The sequence below is a fragment of the Limulus polyphemus genome, unplaced genomic scaffold, assembly GCF_000517525.1.
Source record: "Limulus polyphemus unplaced genomic scaffold, Limulus_polyphemus-2.1.2 Scaffold116, whole genome shotgun sequence".
In the NCBI taxonomy this organism is placed as follows: domain Eukaryota; kingdom Metazoa; phylum Arthropoda; class Merostomata; order Xiphosura; family Limulidae; genus Limulus; species Limulus polyphemus.
Window position 1 is genome coordinate 17,267 of NW_013665726.1, and position 20,124 is coordinate 37,390.

At 34.1% G+C, this 20,124-nt stretch overlaps 1 protein-coding gene and 1 long non-coding RNA gene across 4 annotated transcripts in view; both read left to right on the top strand.

The window, feature by feature from the left end:
* Positions 1–3,114: 3,114 nt before the first annotated feature.
* LOC106471941 (cartilage oligomeric matrix protein-like) overlaps positions 3,115–20,124 on the top strand; it is an 80,437-nt gene continuing 63,427 nt past the window's right edge. The window contains exons 1-3 of one of the 3 annotated variants that reach the window (XM_022401313.1): positions 3,115–3,398; positions 5,668–5,841; positions 18,165–18,394. In XM_022401313.1, coding sequence (XP_022257021.1) covers positions 3,290–3,398; positions 5,668–5,841; positions 18,165–18,394 — 513 coding nt within the window. In that variant the 5' untranslated portion in view covers positions 3,115–3,289. The remainder of the gene's footprint in view (positions 3,399–5,667; positions 5,842–18,164; positions 18,395–20,124) is intronic. The other 2 variants (XM_013932568.2, XM_022401320.1) reach the window with 2 other exon arrangements.
* On the top strand, positions 6,276–8,853 carry LOC111089230. The gene is made up of 2 exons (XR_002613536.1): positions 6,276–7,120; positions 8,607–8,853. It is a non-coding gene; the product is annotated as an uncharacterized LOC111089230 (long non-coding RNA).

Below are 20,124 nucleotides of genomic sequence, written 5' to 3' on the forward strand. Positions count from 1 at the left end.
CAAACAAACAAACAAACAAACAATCATTTAGAATTAATTATGACATCTAAGCTGTGTAATTATAAAGAGTACAGAGTACGTATTCAAATTCGATGACGAGGAACCCACTTTGAGACTAATAATGGCTGGAGACGGCTTAAATGGGTAATGAAGAAAAACTTTAAATTACCCATTTAAGCCGTCTCCAGCCATTAAGAGTACGTATTGTTTGGCCGTAATTTCGTTCCAAAGGACATGTTTTTTTTCTCTTTGTATGTTGTATTCTAAATTTTTGTTTATTGAATGAAAGGTTAGTTTTCTGTGACTTTTAGTTTTAATAATCAATACCATATTTTGATAGTTTTATTTAATTATGAATTTTTACCAAACTTATTACCTTATTTTTTAATAATCAGTTTATCTATTTAAATGTTTTACGAGTGGTAATCGAGTGCTTTTGAGAATAGAGGTGGTGTTGCGTCATTCTAGGAAAGTTTATTTACTTTCTTTCTGTAGTGAGTGTTCCACCACCGTATTTGCTTAATTAGATATATGTTGTGTTCAAGTTGCTACTATGGTTACCATGATAGTTGGTAGAGTAACATACGATGTGCTGTATGTGGCCTTTTGATATCACTTATAAATGTTTTATTTTGTTTGTCCTGCCTGAAAAATATCAGACTGCGATTGGGAGGGTAAGTTGGTCTCTTTTTATTTTTTGACCACCAGTCAGTCAGCATTTTTTGACCGGTTTGGTCGTCAGGACACCACTAGATTTGAAAGTGATGCTTCTTCACCGTACTCGCTTTTCTACAGTTCGAATGAGTAAGTAGAGGCTCAAGCAATGTGAAAGATATTTGGCCATTTGGCTACAGAAATTTCACTTACTTTAAAACCAACTGGATTAATAAGCATCATCTTAGGATTGTCTTCATATCTGAGTCGGTGTAATGAACGTGGAAGACCCCAATTAGCAAAAGTCAGTGAATCATATATGGAAAGTAATAGATGAAATATATTAATCCTCGGACTAAAGAAACATTGTATGTAGCATTTTGGGACAAGAACAAAAGGATTATATTTTACAAAAGAAATAAAAGTGTCACTTAAAGCATCTCTTCTCTGGTACTGTTTGTTTAGATTGTGCCATGCAGCTGGAGTACAGAAGGTTGAGTACCTCATATTAACACGATTTTGAATATACAAATCAGCAAAGCACATGACACCCACAGCTGATATAAAGTCGCGATGGAACGGAATATATAAGAACCACATTTTAACATTGGAGTTTTTGGTTAGTGTAGCGCCACCGAAAATTCATCATTTTAGAGAAGAGATATGTAACAACTTTTTCCGATGTAAAATATTCAAACACTCAGATCACGAAGATATGTTCAGATCAGGGATTTAAATTTTACAATAAAGGGATATCCTTGTACTTACTGACATTGGAAAACAAAGAAAGATGGATGATCTTGGGGCACCAGAATTATACAGAAAGGGTCCTGTTAACAAGTCGTACCCCAGTCATGGTAAGCAAAGTACGGCGTCTTTTGACAGGTTAAAAACCATAGAACATACGGTAGAAGCAAAAGCGGTCCACGTGACCCAGGCAACAGTACGCAAAATGATTAGAAAAGGATCTCCAGCTGGAAAAGCGACAAAAATCACTGTGTACGAGTTGTTTCTATAACATATTTGCTCAACCATCGCATATCTTACTTTCTGTTAGTTATATGCTTATGAGCTATACATTTTCCACTATCTGACTCTTTTGGACATATATATATAAATATATTGTTAGCTACAGTTTTTGTTGCGTATATATTTATGAAGTTGAGATTGTTATCAATATTTGTTGGGCAGGTGTAAACGATATTATGATTGCTAGTTTCTAGTTTCTGTTGGGTATATGTGACAAAATAATTTCTGTAAAATGCTAGGTTAGAGCTAGTATTCTTTCTCTTTTTGACCTGTTAAGTTAAAAATTAAACTATATACTGTTACTAAGTAATAACTTTTGTCAGAGTTCTTGCTAACGTTTAACTTTAATAGAATTAATTCGACGCACCAGAAACACGAAAACAACAACAACACAGACATAGGAATATCCTAATTAACATATACGGATATTAAAGAACTGGATATTTTTGTTATTTTTTATCATTTTCAATATTTTTGAGTCACGAACTAATAAGGTGAATTGTTTGGGCACTTTTTTTTTTTACTACATTATTTATTTGGGTTCCTACGATCCCTAAAGCCCGGCATAGCCAGGTAGTTAGGGCGCTCGACTCGCAATCTGCGGGTCGCGGGTTCGAATCCCTGTCACACCAAACATGCTCGCCCTTTCAGCCGTGGGGGCGTTATACTGTGACGGTCAATCCCACTATTCGTTGGTAAAAGAGTAGCCCAAGAGTTGGCGCTGGGTGGTGATGACTAGCTGCCTTCCCTCTAGTCTTACACTGCTAAATTAGGGACGGCTAGCGCAGATAGCTCTCGTGTAGCTTTGCGCGAAATTCAACACAAACAAACAAGCGTACTTTAAATTTTATGATAGCAAATATTTAAGTGAATGTTGTTGTTTTTTTTCACAAAATATAATCAAGTCGCTTTAGGAGAATACACCAAGTCTCCCGATTGGTCAATGGTAATTTCCAGGGTTCGTTTCCTTGCGGTGGAGAGAGCAAAGATAGTCCGTTGTGTAGCTTAAAGTTAAAATCAAGCCTTAATGAAAATCTTTTTTAGACAGCATTAATTCTAATAAAGCATTTGTTTCTATACGTTATGGTTATGTTTTTAAATACGTATAAGTTATTTCAAAACTGATAACTAGAAATGTATATCACGAAATAAGAATTTGAAGACCTGATTATCAACACAAAATATTTATCTTAATGCTATTTTGTAAAAATGGAATTCCAATGTTATTTTAACTATGTTGTAAATTATTCGTAGGATCTCTGAAAATCATTAATCATGTTACAAGGATAAGTCAGATTCAATGATTTATGCATTTATTCTTGTGTTATACAAAGCAAATAAATCAAGTAGTCTGGCTTTTATTAGATGAAATGAACCACGTTGTATTGATTACGCAAATCCTGGAACAATAAAACTCTCCGCCACTTTATGAAGGGACGTGGGGTTAGCGCTCCCTCTCGATCCGGGATATGACATCCTAACAAGGCTTGGCCAATTGGCTGAAGTTGCTGTAAGTAGGCAAGAAGGGCACGAGAGGCCAACATACCGAGATACAAACAAGCAACTGTTCTAACAGAAGAGGAGGCATCATCTCGTAGTCTGCCCTATGTTTAACACTATGAGACGGGTTACGTATTTCTTGTTATATATTGGATCCTGTGTTCTTCTGTGGCGGGTTTCTATTGCCAGGGCAACGAAACTGTCGTATGATAAAAGTGAGTAATCCAGAGATAAGAATATATGTTATTGAGAACAATTTTAGTGTTTCTGTTTCTAAGTAAACAACCGGTTGCTCAAATAACGGTTTCTAATCTAATTAAGTGCAGGTTTTCATTTGTGGTTTTGGTAAATAAAATGATAAGAGGTATATCAGCTTCATTTAGTGTACAGAGATAACGATTCCAAACGCATCAAGTATTCATGTGTATATGTTTCAAAGGTTAAATAGTATTGAGTAGTATGCAAAAATTCGCCATTAGGCCTGATAGATTCTTATCACAATACTTGATGGGTATTATTGTTCATTGTCGTTTAATAAACTTTGTCATCAATAAATGTAGAAAAGGCTGGGTTCATAATTGTTCTTTGTCACAAAATTTCCCGATGAACTGTGATAACACTTGTTTGGTGTGATAGAATCGAATATTTAACTTAAATGATCCAAGTTTGTTTTTTAAAAATATCAACAGTTTTGGTGGGAATTTTAAAAGCCATTAGAATTGTCCACTTCCAGCCGTAATAGTGCCAGAGGTGTTTCGTATTTTTTATTACATTTCTTTTTCACACCTCCATAAATATGATGGTCACCGTACTTGTCGTTTCTATGATAATAACTGAGTTATACACACTTAAAATAGGTTGCTTGAGGTAGGATACCAACAAACATAGCCTTCACAGGTAAGGAGTCACAACCTTATAGGTGTAAATGTAGAACAAATAACATTCTCACTCATCCTATATATATATATATAAATGTCTAGAAATGTCAAAGCGGTGTGAAAATATAAACAGAATTGAAGTCGTATAAGTGGTAGGTGAAGAGTTAAAACGAAACAAAAACTGTTAACTATTAATTTGTATACGTACCACGCATATGATGACTATGTGAGATTTGGTGATGTAAATTTAAATGAACCAATTTTACAAATTGATTAAATTTTTATGTTAAATTTTAATAGATTTCACAATTATCATTTCTCATTAAGGTGTGAATTCACACATTTCCTGTACCAGTACTTCTGGCCCATAAAAAAGTGTGAAACCTACATGTTAAACAAAGGTGGAATAGGTGCCAGCCAAGTTTATAACAGATAATAGATCACTATAGGCAAGTAATGTAGTGTAAATACCATCTGATCATCTAACAGTGGATAAACTCACACAAGTGCCAAATTAACCTTTACTATATAGATCCCTTCGTATGAATGAGATCAACAGGTACCAATTGTCCTGTAATACATCTACCTATTCAGATCTATGGACCATTTCAAGACCACTTTCCAGTTCCTATAATTTACCACATACAAGGGTCAATCTTAAACTTGATATAGGAATTAAGTTTGGCTAGATCTTTCGGACTTTGTTCGCAGTTACGTTAGTTTTTCGGTAGCCGTAAGATTTAGACGTCATCTGCTCCATTTGTTCTGAAATATTTCTATTAGAAACACACTTTGAGATTTGCTATTCTAAACGGCTGTCGCTAAATCATCCCAAGTCTGAGAATTTATATCACAATATACATACTTTTATGTGTTATTACTCTTGAGTCAATTGTAAAAGAACTCTTTCAAAAATGTGTTTCTATGTTTCGCCCTTCAAATAAAAGCAAACTCATTACTGTCAATACAGGCCTCGAACGATAATCGCGAAAATAGTTTTGACAATGATACGTTCCTTGTCGATTGTTGAATGACTTGTAATATGTGTGATCATAGCTTTGTATATAGCAAACCAATTTTAGACTTATTTTTGTCAAAACAGGTTATTTGATTCGTGGGACAGACTTACGTCAACCTTTTGTTATAATAGAATAATTATTGGATTTTGTTTCGTTAATCAGCTCCTAGCCTCTATACGAAAGCTTGATTCTGTCAACAAATACATCTTGCAAAGTTTGAAAGTCAAACTAGTTGTAATATTCAAACTTACAGGAAGGAAAAACACACTCATACAGTAGATTGATCGTTTTAACTTGACAGACTCATTGTGCACCCACCTTAAAAAACAAATATTAATCTTCCTTTACACACTTGAAATGATTAAGTTGAATTATTTTTATTTCAAATAAATTCAACCTTGGCTGGGTGAAAATAATTGAAACTCGTTTTAGTTTTATTGTATTATTTATATGTTTTAGCACTGTATGTGTCATTAAAAAACATTTTATTTTGTGTCAGTCTATTCACAGTGTCATCCAAGATGATTTACTATAAGATTATTATTGTGTGTTTGTTGTAATTCTTTTTTTCCCCTTTTTTCCACAAGGTCTGTCTCGTACATTAGAAGATGCCCTGATATCTCCATACCATGAGGTGGGTATTGTGTTACGTGACATTGTCCCGCGACGGAGATACGGAGATAGTCAACTACTGCTATCAGTGAGCTTTCCTGGAACACAGCATAGTTTGTGCATTCTGCTAGAACGAACAAAACACAGAGGTAATATACGTCGTTCTTATTCGACACTTCTTGACATGAGATTTATAATGAAGGATTCTATAAAAACGTAAGTCAATAAATCTGCCAATAGAATTCTTACGGATATATAACCAGAAAAAAGGAGAACTGACCAAAACCAGTAATATAGCTAGTGTTCAAGTATCACCTCCCTCACTGAAATACATAGAAAATTTTGAATTTTTTTAATCACATTCATGTCAATGGGATCAACGGAGAAATTGGATGGGCATCAATATTTTTTACGAAGCGGGCGTGGTTGTGTACAAAAAAGATTTATTAAGTTATTTTTTTGCATGTTTGACCACTCTAATTTTAAAAGAATACAATGTATATTTTGATTCTCTTCGGATATTTTTCACTTTTTTACGTCATTATTTTTGTGAAAAAAATGAAATGTAGTAAAAACAAAAATAATGCCGGAATTTTTTCATTGTTTACCATAACGCCAAATACATAGTTTTGAGTGATCGAACTAGTTATTAACAGAAAAGCACCTTCATAACGAACTTCATGACATATCAAAGTATCCAACCAATTCAAGTTGATGGGTTAAATATGGGATCAAAGGTTAAGAAACCTAAATGAACAATATAAGGCAAAATGATATAATACCGTATGTGATACAAATAGAAAATTTGGGCAAGTTAAAAAGTGTTTTCAATGTTATTGCGCTTAGAAATTAATGTTAACGTCCTATATTTTGTTTATGTTGGCTTTATTAACCACAAATTTATCTCAGAAAATTCAATTTAATTTTACCAGATGTGACCCAGGGGTTAAGGTACCAGAAGATGGATCTGCGGGTCCTTTATTCACGTCAAGTTACCACACACACACACACACACACAAAATCGTGCTCAATACTTTATAGTTGTGGGTGTGTTATAAGAGTTTCGATCAAATCTTACAATATTCAGTCTGAAAAGAACTGCGCAAAAGTTGGAATGGATGCTGTTGACTAGCTGTTGACCAGCTGCCTTTCCTCCAGGGACGGCTACCGAAGATAGCCATTGAGTAGCTTTGTATAAATATTCGAAAACAAACAGATCCTTTTATTCTGTGCATTTGAATAAAATACTACTTTAATACTAATTCTAATACTAACGTTTTATAGATATACATATTTTTGTTACTGACCTTCCCTGTTCTCCTTTAGCGTTTTATACGTGTAGAGTTCACGTGGAAAATTTTGGCAGGAAAGGAAGCATCATACCGTATAAAACATCTTTCGTTTGGCCGAAGTCAAACCTCACGATGAGTTAAGTGTGAACGATCGGTACTTGAGTAAGAGTTAAAATCAAATAGTTAAATAAAATACAAAGTTTTTTTTTTTTGCACACGTGTAGAAAACTTAGTAACGTCGAAACGTGCAGTTTTTTAAAGAGGCAATTGACGGTTTTAATTAGGTATAGAAAAAACTTTGTTTTAATTATTAATTTGGTTTTAATCAGTTAGATGTGACATCAGTTGATTAAGAACTCCGAAAAGAGAATTACTTTCTTAAGCAACAAGTGACGTTAAGTTAATACTAACATATTTCAAATGTCACACAAGATATTTACATTTTTTTAGTTATAACGTGTGTGTGTTTGTTATGGAGCACAAAGCTATAAAATGGGCTATCTGTGTTGGCTCACTGTGGGTATCGAAACCCGACTTGAGCGCTATAAGCCCTTAGACTTACCGCTGAGCCAGCAGGGGGAGATAGTTCTTTTACAATTTATATATAGATTTAAAACAGTCGAAAGCTGGAGCTTAATGGCTAATAAGTATGATGAAAACCTGCTAGTTATTTATCTTTAGATACTACAAATAGGCCGGGTATGGACTGTTGGTTAGCGTGCTGGAGTGAGAATCTTAGGATGCATGGTTCGCGTCCTCTTTTCCAGTACATTTTGCAAAATAGCAGTAAAAAGTAACTAGTACATATATTTTCGTGTCTTACAAACGCCTTTAGTTTTTCACTGTATGCTTATAGCAATGTTTGTTTGTAGTTAAGCATAAAGCTGCACAACGGGCTATCTGTACTCTGCTCACCAAGGGTATCGTTGTAAGTCCGCAGACATACCGCTTAGTATAAGGACTATCGTTGAAGAAAGAAATATATATAATTTTTCTTTGCCATTTGCAGAAATATATTTGTAAACAGTGATTATATAATAAGGAAACAAAACCTGATGTAGATTTTGATTATCAATGGCGTAATGTTTTTGTACAGTGCTTTGTTTTTCAACTTTAAAAGTGATTCAAACGAAATTTATAAATTGACGTCAAAATTTTTGTCTAACGTGTACGGTGCAGTAGAGTTTATATGCGTGACGCACATTTATGTAGTCACGTGTCTCGCTCATGCAACGCTCGTGGTTTAGCACCGAGTTAACCCACGATTGGTTTTTCTTGACAGCGGCTTCATTTGAAGCTAGATTAATAATATCATCACTGTATGTGTTCGTTGTTGTGTAAAAGGGAGAACGTAACCATTGCTCGAGTAACAAAACGAACACATAACTAAAACCAATAATTAATACTGTACACAGTATATAGGATATAGCCCCCTTTTCCAACGTGTTAATCACTTATATTTCGTATCATATCATGCTACATTATTACAGTAATAACAACAACATTATTCGAAAACTTAATTGACAAACTAAAATGTTTTAACTTTATCATAAAGGTGTTTAAATTTGTAACGTAAATCAATTGAAAATAATATTCACACTAAAATCATCTGTTATTTATAGGCTCTTCGTCTGCTCATTGTAATATTCTGTGCCGTCATCTTTCGAAGATGATATATTGAGGCTCTTAATACGAGTTTGACTTAGAAAAATCAGCACAAAAGCTGGAAGGAGAACATGGCATGACTTTCCACAAAGAATTCTGAGAATATGAAAAAAGGCTAGGATATACTTGTATACATATATTATATGAAATGAAAACTAGAGATATTTTTCCTTTGAATTTATATAAATAAAACAGACTAGTTAAGGTTGTTGTTTTCTTATTGCAAAGCTGCACAATGTATTACCTGTCCTGTGTCCACCGCGGGGAATCAAATCCCGGGATTTTGGCAACGTAAATCCATACATAAACTTACCTTTTTTCTAACGACGGACTCTAGCTGACATATCTGTTTAACGCATGGGAAAGACATAGGAATCTCGCGGGGGTTACATAGGGATTATATCCAAACGCCGACCCCTAAGGGTTTAAGACTACATACCAAGTTTGGTGACAATCGGTCCAGCCGTTCTCGATTTATGAGTGGACACAATTACACACATATTTTAGATCATGTTTTTACATTTAAATTCTAAGAACTTATGAGTAAAAGTAAAGTAAATAATAATATGTTATAATATGCAAATCACACTACATCTGCCATATCCAGTGCCAACGAGGCCTTTCGTCAATACCAGGGCTCATTAGGGTGGCTGGGATACGACTGACATAGTAGTGGTCTAGGCGCTATTTAAATCGTCCACTTTCAAGATCAACAACTGTTATGGCGTGGACTAGATCAAGTAAATAAGTTGTAATTATCATCAGTTTTATTTACGTCATTTACGAATCAGTTTTTATAGTGTAAGGATTAATAAAACAATATTATGTATCTTTTTTTTTACTAACAAGAATTATTTATTTTATTTTAATTAACTTTAATATCATTCAGAAGAATTGGCGAATCAGCAAGCTAGTCTTGTTCCCGTAGCAACCACAGCGTCAACTGTAAGAACTTATGAGTGAAATAATGAATAATATGTTTTAATATGTCTACCTCACTACATCTGTCATAACTAATGTCGAAGAAGCCTTTCTCCCAAATGTTTTCGTAAGAGGTTTCGTATTATACTGTCTATTGCTGAAAGGGCGACAACAGTGTACATAGCCTTTTAAAGTGTGATCTCAGTCGACTTGAAAAAATTATGTTCTCAAACATCTCGTTTGTTCTTATTTATTGTTGCTTCAACAATATCTTCGTAGCTGTAAATGGAAACGAAACCTTTCTTATTGGTTTACGGCCTGACAAGCAAAGGAATTATACACAGTGACACCACTAATTTGTCGTTGGTTATAAATGGGTCTCATCGATTCATAATACCAAAAAAAGTTTATTTATTACATTTGATCCAAAAATGTAGCAGTAAAAGCCCCCTGTTTTTGATTGGAAGTAAATTTCTACATATATTTAAAAAATGAAACTGACATTACAAGTTTTCACATTCTTGTATCGAAATGACATTCAAAATCACATTTTCAAATAGAAAGAAAAGCCTAACTCTTCATTTTCTATTGGGAGTAATGATGCAGCTTCACATTTTTAGCCCATATCTACAAATGGATGTGACGTTACAGCTTCACATTTTCAAATGGAAGTATTTTATTAGCCCTTATATACAAATGGATGTGACGTTACAGCTTCACATTTTCAAATGGAAGTATTTTATTAGCCCTTATCTACAAATGAATGTGATGTTGCAGATTCACATTTTCAAATGGAGTTATTTTATTAGCCCTTATATACAAATGGATGTGATGTTGCAGATTCACATTTTCAAATGGAGTTATTTTATTAGCCCTTATCTACAAATGAATGTGATGTTACAGCTTTACATTTTAAAATGAAGTTATTTTATTAGCCCTTATATACAAATTAATGTGATGTTACAGCTTCACATTTTAAAATGGAGTTATTTTATTAGCGCTAATATAGCGTAGGTTTTAATAATGAAAATGACTTAATACGTACATGAATTAGTACGTGTATGTACACAACTTAGTTAAACTACAGCGATAAATAATTTAACTTATGGTATTGGTAGCATCTCTCTCTGAGCAGATTTTTATGTTGTTCCCACTCTCTAGATGTATATTTTTAATTTCATTTCCGCGAACGACGACAGAATTTTTGCTTTGGTAAAGTAGCCTGGATGGTTGACTTCAGTCTCATTAACGTGTGCGGTATTCTATACAGTGCTTAATGATATTGTAACAGTAAAATTATTATACAAGTGTATCTTATCAACGATTTTATTGTTTACACGTCACACTACTATACTCAGTAATTCTTCTCAATAAGGGATGATTTTTTATCAGGAAATGCGCGAGTTGATTTTAAATAAGTAATTTTTCCAAACATGACTGCTTTGTGACCGTTACATCTGGTACGAGTCATGAAAAGTAGATCTAAAAAACTGATAGTATATATAACTTTAAAATGAAACGTGAAAACATGTTTGTGCTAAAAATATTTACATGTTAGACATCTGAGGTTAATCCATACTGAGTTTTATTTTAGTGTTTCATTAATAAAACTGGTTTGTATATAAGGGCTAATATAATACCCCATTTGAAAATGTGAAGCTGCAACATTAAATTAATTTCTATATAAGGGCTACTAATAACTCCATTTTGAAATGTAAAGCTGTAACATCACATTCATTTGTAGATAAGGGCTAATAAAATAACTCCATTTTAAAATGCGAAGCTGTAACATCACATTAATTTGTATATAAGGATCATTATGATATGAAGATGTAGAAAGTTTAAATGTTGCGTGGGTCTTTTTAAGAAAACACCAAGGTGCCATTGTTATCAGCAGAAGTAATTGCTTGAGTTTCAGCTTGTCTTCTTAGAAACCAAGAAAAGGCATGAAATTAGATAGACTCTTTGTTTCATTATTGTTTCCCTAATTAAACTTAGCCAGTAGTAGTAGTTTTTTATTGTTTTCTTTCTCAAACTAAACTGGACCGTGTGCAGAGTAACCCAAGTGATTCGCTACAAATTATAGACAATATATATATATATATTATAATTTAACCAGTATTACGTCACGTTTGCGTTGTTGAGTTGCTCCCGTACTTTAATTCAATTAATAGTCAAATTATCGACTTGTTTTTGTTGTTTTTTTACCTCTCATTGCCAGATGGGTCCCTATATTGCATGATATTGGGTAATATTAATTTGTTACAAAACTCATTGTGAAGTTACGCTCAGTGGACAGATAGCCCTTTGAATAGTTTTGTACTTTAACAAATCTGCAAATTGATTGTCTAATATTTGAGTAATTACAATCTACTTTTAACCTATGTGTATGATAACTATTATTCATGAAATAATTATGATCACATCTTTGTTACATAAAACTGAAAACCTATAATAGAATTAGTTTTGTGTGTATGCTTTGCTATATTCTACAACAAGGTTTTTCGTATTTTAGGAACATTTCTAAAATTCATAGAAAAAAAGGATGTCTTAGTTCTGACTATTTTACAAAAAAACATTAAACCTCAAACCATAATTAATGAAATTATGAATATTTGAGAAATTATTCTTAATAGCTTTTCTGTAGTGAAAAACAAAAACGTTGTATAATGTAACAGTATCATATCTCTAATAGTTTACAGGTAGTTTAGAAATGAATGCGTGTAATAAAAAAAAACTTTCATATTACTCACAAGTAATAAAAAAACTGTATTTACAAAGTCTCATAAAACAATAAATAGCAATCATTTGTTACTTCAGATTATTGTCACCTACGCTATAACGTAATTTTCCAAACCATGTCGTGCAACTTATCTGAGCCGCACTTCTTTGATAATGTTTACTCTAGTTTGATTTCTGAGATTTTTCACTGTATTTATTTACTCCCGTCTAACGGATGGCAGGGGTATTATTTGCATTCTTATATATGTGTGTGTGTGAACAACATTACTGGAAAGCAATTAATCTGATTTTGATCAAACTTGGTACAAAAGTCGAGTGTCCTCCGCATAATATATGTTTGACCTTTGGAGAACTTAGCTCAAAAGTCGAGGTCACATTGAGTGTCAGTTACATAATTTGAAATTTTTTTCATCGGATTTCCGTCAAATTTGGTACAGAGGTTGAGTGTCCTCCAAGAACCACTTGATTACTTTTTGGTAAAAGTAGCAAAAATGAATTAAGGTCACACTGAAGACCAACCACTTTCGTTATAATAGTAGCAATTTGGGATTTTGAACAAACGGTCAAGATTCGAGAACAAATTAAGATAGAACGAAGATCTTAGCACCCACACTTAACTTTTTTGGAGGGTGGCAAATTGGCATTTGGTTGGTGAACATTTTAGATTGGTTACTTCAAAATTCAAATCAATGCGGGAGCGGGGGGGGGTGGGACTCTCTAAACACTCTTCTAGTTATACATTTGAAAACACTTGACATTTTGTTGGAGTCAGAGAGTCAAACCCCCATGCTTCGCTCCTACATTGATTATCGTAATTTCACGCAATTTTCAGAAGCTTGTGTCATTGCAATATATTTATTCGCAACTTCTAACCATTAATATTGAGAGATAAAAAAACGTAGATATTCTTTGTGGGATATCTTACAGATCACTTAACATGTTGACATTCTGCGCGAATCCTAATTGCCCAACAATATAGTCTGAGTGGATTGCATAATATTCAAATAAACATTTAGGTGTGTTTCGGGACAGGCATGTATAGGAAGAGGGAAGGCTTTGTTGGTCTATCGTTTTGTTTGTAGTAAGATGGTTTTCTATCCCTTATCACTGTAGATATCGCTACACGCGGTGGTGGTGGAGTATTATGATTTAAATGCCTAATTAAATATGAAAAAAGTGTACAAAACCAGGCCTTCCAGGCTTGATCCAAATGCCCTAATGAATTCTTTCAATTCATATTGCATGACAAAATTTCATTATAACAGGCAGGTAAAAGGTTTGTTTCAGCATTGTAAAAAAAACATAATTTCTGGCTTTTTTCTACGTATCATTTTTTGTGTTGAGAATGGAATTAGAGCAAGAAGACGGTAGTTTTTGCTGTGTGAAAGTTGGCCTTGTGTTAGAGCTCCTTTGCTGTGTGAAAGTTGGCCTTGTGTTAGAGCTCCTTTGCTGTGTGAAAGTTGGCCTTGTGTTAGAGCTCCTGATTTCGGTTTCCTATCCTTGCGATAGTACAAAATATCCCCTGTGATTTAAGCTGTGAGTGCATTATAGGAGTGATAGTCAATCCCTTATCGTGGATAATCAGTGGTAGGGTGCTGCTGATTGGCTACCTGTCCTCTGGTCAGCAATTCGAAATGAAGAACGAGGGCAGATAGCCTTACTAGCTTTGACATAAATACAAATACAAGTATAAACAAAATGTTGATAAGTCAGAGAGTATTATTTTAAGCATTTAAGATAATCGTTCGACACACTGCAAGACAATAAGCTTCCAAACCGAAAGAGGCCTCAGCATAGAGATCTAAACCTTGTCTTTCGCTTGAGAAACAAGACAGGAGCAGTCACCTGCACATTTTAACCCTAAAATAAGCTATATCACTCCTGTATTGTATGTACGTTTTCAAGATATTAATTTTTTCATGCATTCGAATCATTATGCTTTCGAAAAACGTGCCCTTCAGTGACGTAGCGGGAAGATCGAGGGCTTATAACGCTAAAATTCAGAGTTGGATCCTTGTGTAGCGTTGCGCTTAACAACAACAACAAAAAGGAATAACGTCGAAAAATTCGAATTAGCTTCAGTAACAAATCCTGAATGAACAATATATTGCCCTTTTCCTATTTGGTCAGCGGGAAGTTTACGGACATACAACGCTAATATAAGGGTTAGATTCCCCGTGGTGTACAGAGCCTATCGTGTAACTTTGCGCTAAAACAAATAAACAATATTACATAAATGATCTTGTTTGTTTGTTTTGAATTTCGCGCAAAGCTACATGAGGGCTGTCTGCGCTAGCCGTCCCTAATTTAGCAGTGTAAGACTAGAGGGAAGGCAGCTAGTCATCACCACCCACCGCCAACTCTTAGGGTACTTTTTTTTACCAACATAAATGATCTACAGATCTTCAAAAATCAATACATGCTATTAATAAAGGCACTGATATTTAGGAACTTCTCGAAATAATTGTGGAACCGTTATAAGTTATCGTTTAAAATACTTGTAAACTCAATTTAATTTACTAATTTTGTGGGGACAGAATCTAAATCTCTTTTTTTTTTTGAGTTTTAAAGAAAAATTACCGTTGATGTAGGATCTTAGGCTATTTTTAGTTCGTAAGTCGTCTTAAAATAAATTGTTCTTTTGATTTTATCCGATGTTCTGTACAGAATCAGTAAAGCTATAGCTTTGTTCGTTTGAAGTTAAGCACAAAGCTACACAATGGGATATCTGTACTCTGCCCACAACGGATATCGAAACGCAGTCTCTAGCGTTGTAAGTCCACAGACATGCCGCTTTGCCACTGGGGAGGGGAGGGGGCCAATCTATTGCAGGTACGTATATATATATATATATACTAATCACGCCTTTCCATGCACGTGAAATAAAATGACATGCATATTGATATATTTAAATGAAGCAAAAAGTCATTTTCACTAGTAAACATTAAAACCTCTTGTTGGTAGCGTTTAACTTGGGACACTTTTGCGAAAATTAATGCTAGTTTTTCTTAATTGAGAAAATGGAGATTGTTCCACAGCTCAAATGTTGACTTTTTATAACCCATGGAATTGATATTTAACACATCGCCTATTAATACAATCGCATTGTAAATAGTATATAAGATAATTTATAATAGGTTGGAAGGAACAAAGTATCCGATACTCTAGGCGTGTTATCAGTGAACACGCTTTGCGAGTGGTGTGTAAGCGCGTTATAAAAGTAGCGATTAATGAGGTTGTCCAGTTTAACGAGTCGGCCGTATGGTAGTGTGTAACTTCTGGCTAGCTGCCTCCCCTCTGATCTGTATTACATAATTAGGGATAGATATACAGATATATAGCTAAACCATAGGAGGTCTCTGACTCGGCCGTTTAGTCCACCTGCATAAAAGTGCCTTTCAGGTTGAAAATTCCAATTCCTTTCTTGCTATATTATATTACCAATGAAGGCAGTATAAGTTTGTATACCCCCCCCCCCAAAAAAAAAGCAGAAGAAAAAACGGACTTAGTTAAAATGTTTTTGTTCCAGTTCCTGCTATGTATTCAACTTCAAAGAAATAACCATTAAGATTATATGTCAACATGCATTTGAACAAAATTATTAATAAACCATCATTTCGCGAATAAAAATAAAAATGAAAATATATGAACATGTCTCAAAGTATTTACGTTTATTAGTCTAACATTTTGTTCATAAATCCTCCGCAAAATATTAACCTTTGAGGTCAGTAGAGGGTGGGTTAGTGGTTAGCTTAGTGGGATGCCGATCAGAACATCCAAGGTTTGAGGTGCGATATGCCGCTTAACATGGTTATAACCATGACTGCCCTCCAGTGGCACAGCGGTATATCTGCGGGCTTACAACGCTAGAAACCGGGTTTCAATACCCGTGGTGTGCAGAGCACAGATAGCCCATTGTGTAGCATTGTGCTTAACTTCAAACAAATAAACAAATAACCAAGACTGTTAAGAGTAGATTTGTATGCAGTGCTTGCTGTTGGCTTGTTGTCTTCCCTTATGGATGGCTGACCTTTAGGGTCTTTGACGTGGCCGTTTAGCCCATGGGTTGCTAAAGTTGAATGTATAATTAATGACTAATGCAATCATTATTAAAAAAATACCATAAATATTTATTGAAAATTAAAAAAAAAGTTTCTTTAAAAAAATCTCCGATCATCAAACTTTATTTTCTATTTTATTTTAAGATTACATGTCACAAATTTCAACTTGTTTTTATGTTCAGTTTGTTTGAAGTTAAGCACGAAGCTATATAATGGGCTATTTGTGCTCTACCCACTACGGGTATCGAAACCCGGTTTCTAGCGTTGTAAGTCCGCAGACATACCGCTGTGCCACTGGGGGGTCTTATGTTAAGTTTTACGTAAGCAACCACATCCTATAATTGAGGATATAATAATTTCATTATGAAATTCTTACTGCTATCTGTACATTAACTTATAGCGATAGGTTATTCGGAGGGCTTAATTTTATTAATATTCCAAATTACATTTAATCTGCTTCTATCAAGTTCAAATGACGCTATCCTATTCCCGAAGGAAATCTATTAGCAAGGGAGTGTTTGGCACTGCTTTAGTGTTCTTAGTTTTACAGAGCAACGTTGGTAGTCTCCATCCGCCTGCAATCCTTCACCTTTCTTTAAGCTTCTTCTAATACTGATGACCAACACTGCCAAAGAAATGAAGAATATACATGCTTTTGTTTCGTTACGGAATTTATGTATTCCATCTAAAGCGAACTTATACATTAAATGCAAGGTAACAACACATAACATACAAAAATTGCAACGAAATTAGTCGCACAACTATGATATTTTTAATAAGAAATAAAAAAAAAACTAATAGTTAAGATTAAATGATAATATTTTATTTTATGTAACAGTTAATTTTTGGTACTTGGAATATATGAGAATTATGTTTCGACGAAAGTTTATAATAGTTCAAAATAAAAGCTTCATATTATAAATAGAAAACCCCCCAATTATTTTTTATTATTAGCTTTCTGCTCAATATGAAAGTATAAAAAAACCTCATTAGAATATTTCTTTCTTAATAACTAGGACAAACTTTTTTCCAACATAAAGCGTGTTAGCTACTACACATCATTAAGAGTAACATTATATACAAAAGGCATCTGTGATGGTTGTTCAATCCAAAGTATTCTCCCGGTGGTTGATGCAGTGGTAAGTCTATGGGCTAGCCTCCAGTGGCACAGCGGAATGTTTGCGGACTTACAACGCTAGAAACTGAGTTTCGATACCCGTGGTGGTCGGAACACAGATAGTACATTGTGTAGCTTTGTGCTTAATTACAAAGAAACAAATCTGTGGGCTTATAAACGATAAAAATCGTGTTTCGATACCCGCTGTGAACTGAGCACAGATAGCTGCCCTTTGTGTAGCTTTGTACCTAACAACAAATATACAAATAATCCAAAGCAATAAACAAACTTGCCCTTTTTTGCAGGGCTGGTTAGCATACCGGGCTGCGTATCCGAAGACCTAAGGTTCAATCCTGCGATATGCTGCTGAATATATTCCACATTTTCAGCCATGAACACTTTATAAGTATCTGGCTATCCCACTGGTCGGTTAAAGGTAGCCGTACGGGAACTAGTAACTTGTTGCCCTTCATCTGGGCAATAGTTCAATATTTCAACTGACTGTATTTGAGTCTTGGGTTTCTCTGACCCGTCCGTCTAATCCTTGTGATGCACAAGTTTCAGTTATTATCAGAATGTAGAACTTTATTTGTTTGTTACTTCAGTGTTTTTATATGCGGTTTATAAAAATAATTCACTATGTAACATAATGTGTTTTGTTTCCTCTCTTTTAGTTCTGTTAATCACAAGGGAGTATGGGCGACTCAGAATACAAAACTTGCCTATTAAAGGACTACACAAGAAAAGCTATCATAGACATATGGTTTTTTATATCTCACCTCCAAACTCTAAAGGTTTTTCACGAGTCCAACTATACGTTGATTGCGAATTTCAAAATCAACTTTTCATGCCCCTTTCCATGTTTGAGATGTCGGCTCAAGTAAACCCAGCGAGAATCCGGACGGTAAGATATTTCTAGTGCAAATATACTTCTTAGTCTGAAAATAGCAGTCGCAATTACTTGCATTCAAAGATGTTTGAATAAATGTAGATGTAAAAAAAAACAACTAGAGCTTGAAAATAGATCGAAGATAAAGAAAAGACGTTCACTGAGGCTAATCTAAACAACTAAATTATTTTTTGCTTATTCGCTGTCTCTTCGAAATTCTGAAATTATAAATGGAAACTGACAAAGTGTAGACAGTAAATTGCATTGCTAAAGTTGATGTATTTGGTATTGTAGAAAAATTAATAACCAAGCATTCATTGTTATCATTATTAAATTAACAGATACTTTGAAAATTTTGACTACTCGGAACACCTCAGCCAATTCTGAGTTCAGACATTTTGACAACAGAACGATCATTCCATGTTATATTTACTGACTCAAAAACAAGTATATTTAGAAAATTAACAAATGTTTCTGGTATTATTAACGGCTCAACGGGCATATTAAAAATAAATCAACCATCCTTTATGATTCTTATTGGCTCAACAGATCTTTTAAAAATAAATTAACCATCCTCTGTGATTCTTACTGACTCAACATATCTTTTAGAATTAAATAAACTACATTTTGTTATTTTCAGTTATTTTTTCTAATATTTTTGAAATAAATCAACCCTTTTTTAAAATTAATTGGCCATCAAGAGTTATCTTAACTTAAATTAGTGATTTCTCGGTGAAACGGCAATAAGTTTACAGACTTACAACGCTACAGACCGTGGTTCGATTCCCAGCGGTGGAAATAGCAGAAAGCCCAATGTGGCCTCGTTCTAAAACAAACAACAATCTTAAATTAGTGTGTTGTATAATTTCATAAATCACAGTATTGTGTTATTGCAAAACATTTCCAACATTATAACAGGTAACTGATAAATGAATTTTCTTCTCTATTTTGAATATAAACACTATTAAAATCTCAATAAAGTACATTAATGAGAATAAACGATTGATCTTTTTTAGTTTTACTGAAACTCGTTCAAGTTTTTGTGTATTAGTTGCACAACAAAGTACTTGCAGTGAAGTTGAATAATTATGTCGTCAGTATGGAAACTAAAAAAAAGGAGAGGGAGACAATACATTAGCTTTTAATATTTGCTAATGCTTCAAAAAAATACTGACATTTACATTATTCTGCAAAATATAAAGTGTGTTTTAGAGAAAGTCCCATCAGTGGTGCTAGCATTAGAATAGACCAGATGTATTAGGTCGTCAAGAAATTAATGTCGCGTTTTGGAACACTTTCATTAACCATCCGCAAAAAAACGTACATCATGTATAGTAGTTAAACGAACCGCCTAAACGTCACGTTAGTGTAGCCTATATAATGTGTAAAGTTTAGTATACTCTAATCTCTTATAGTGATGCTACATGACGAGATACATATTCGGCATGTAATGCTGTTCGAATACAAGAAGGGAAACACCGCACCTGTAACCACAAAGAATATCAAAGAAGTTTGTGGAAATGTTTTGAACGTTCGTAAGTGTCAACGATGGTTCAGCAAATTTCGTTCAGATGACTTTAGCCTTAAAACTGTGATGGCAGGGGCCGACATGTTGGAATTGATATTGATGCTTGTTGAGTCTAACCCAAGGCAACACATTCGTGAAATGGTCCTGAAATTGCATGTCTCTCATGGAACAATACGTAAGTATCTAAGGTATATGGGAAAACTCCATAAAGAAGGCG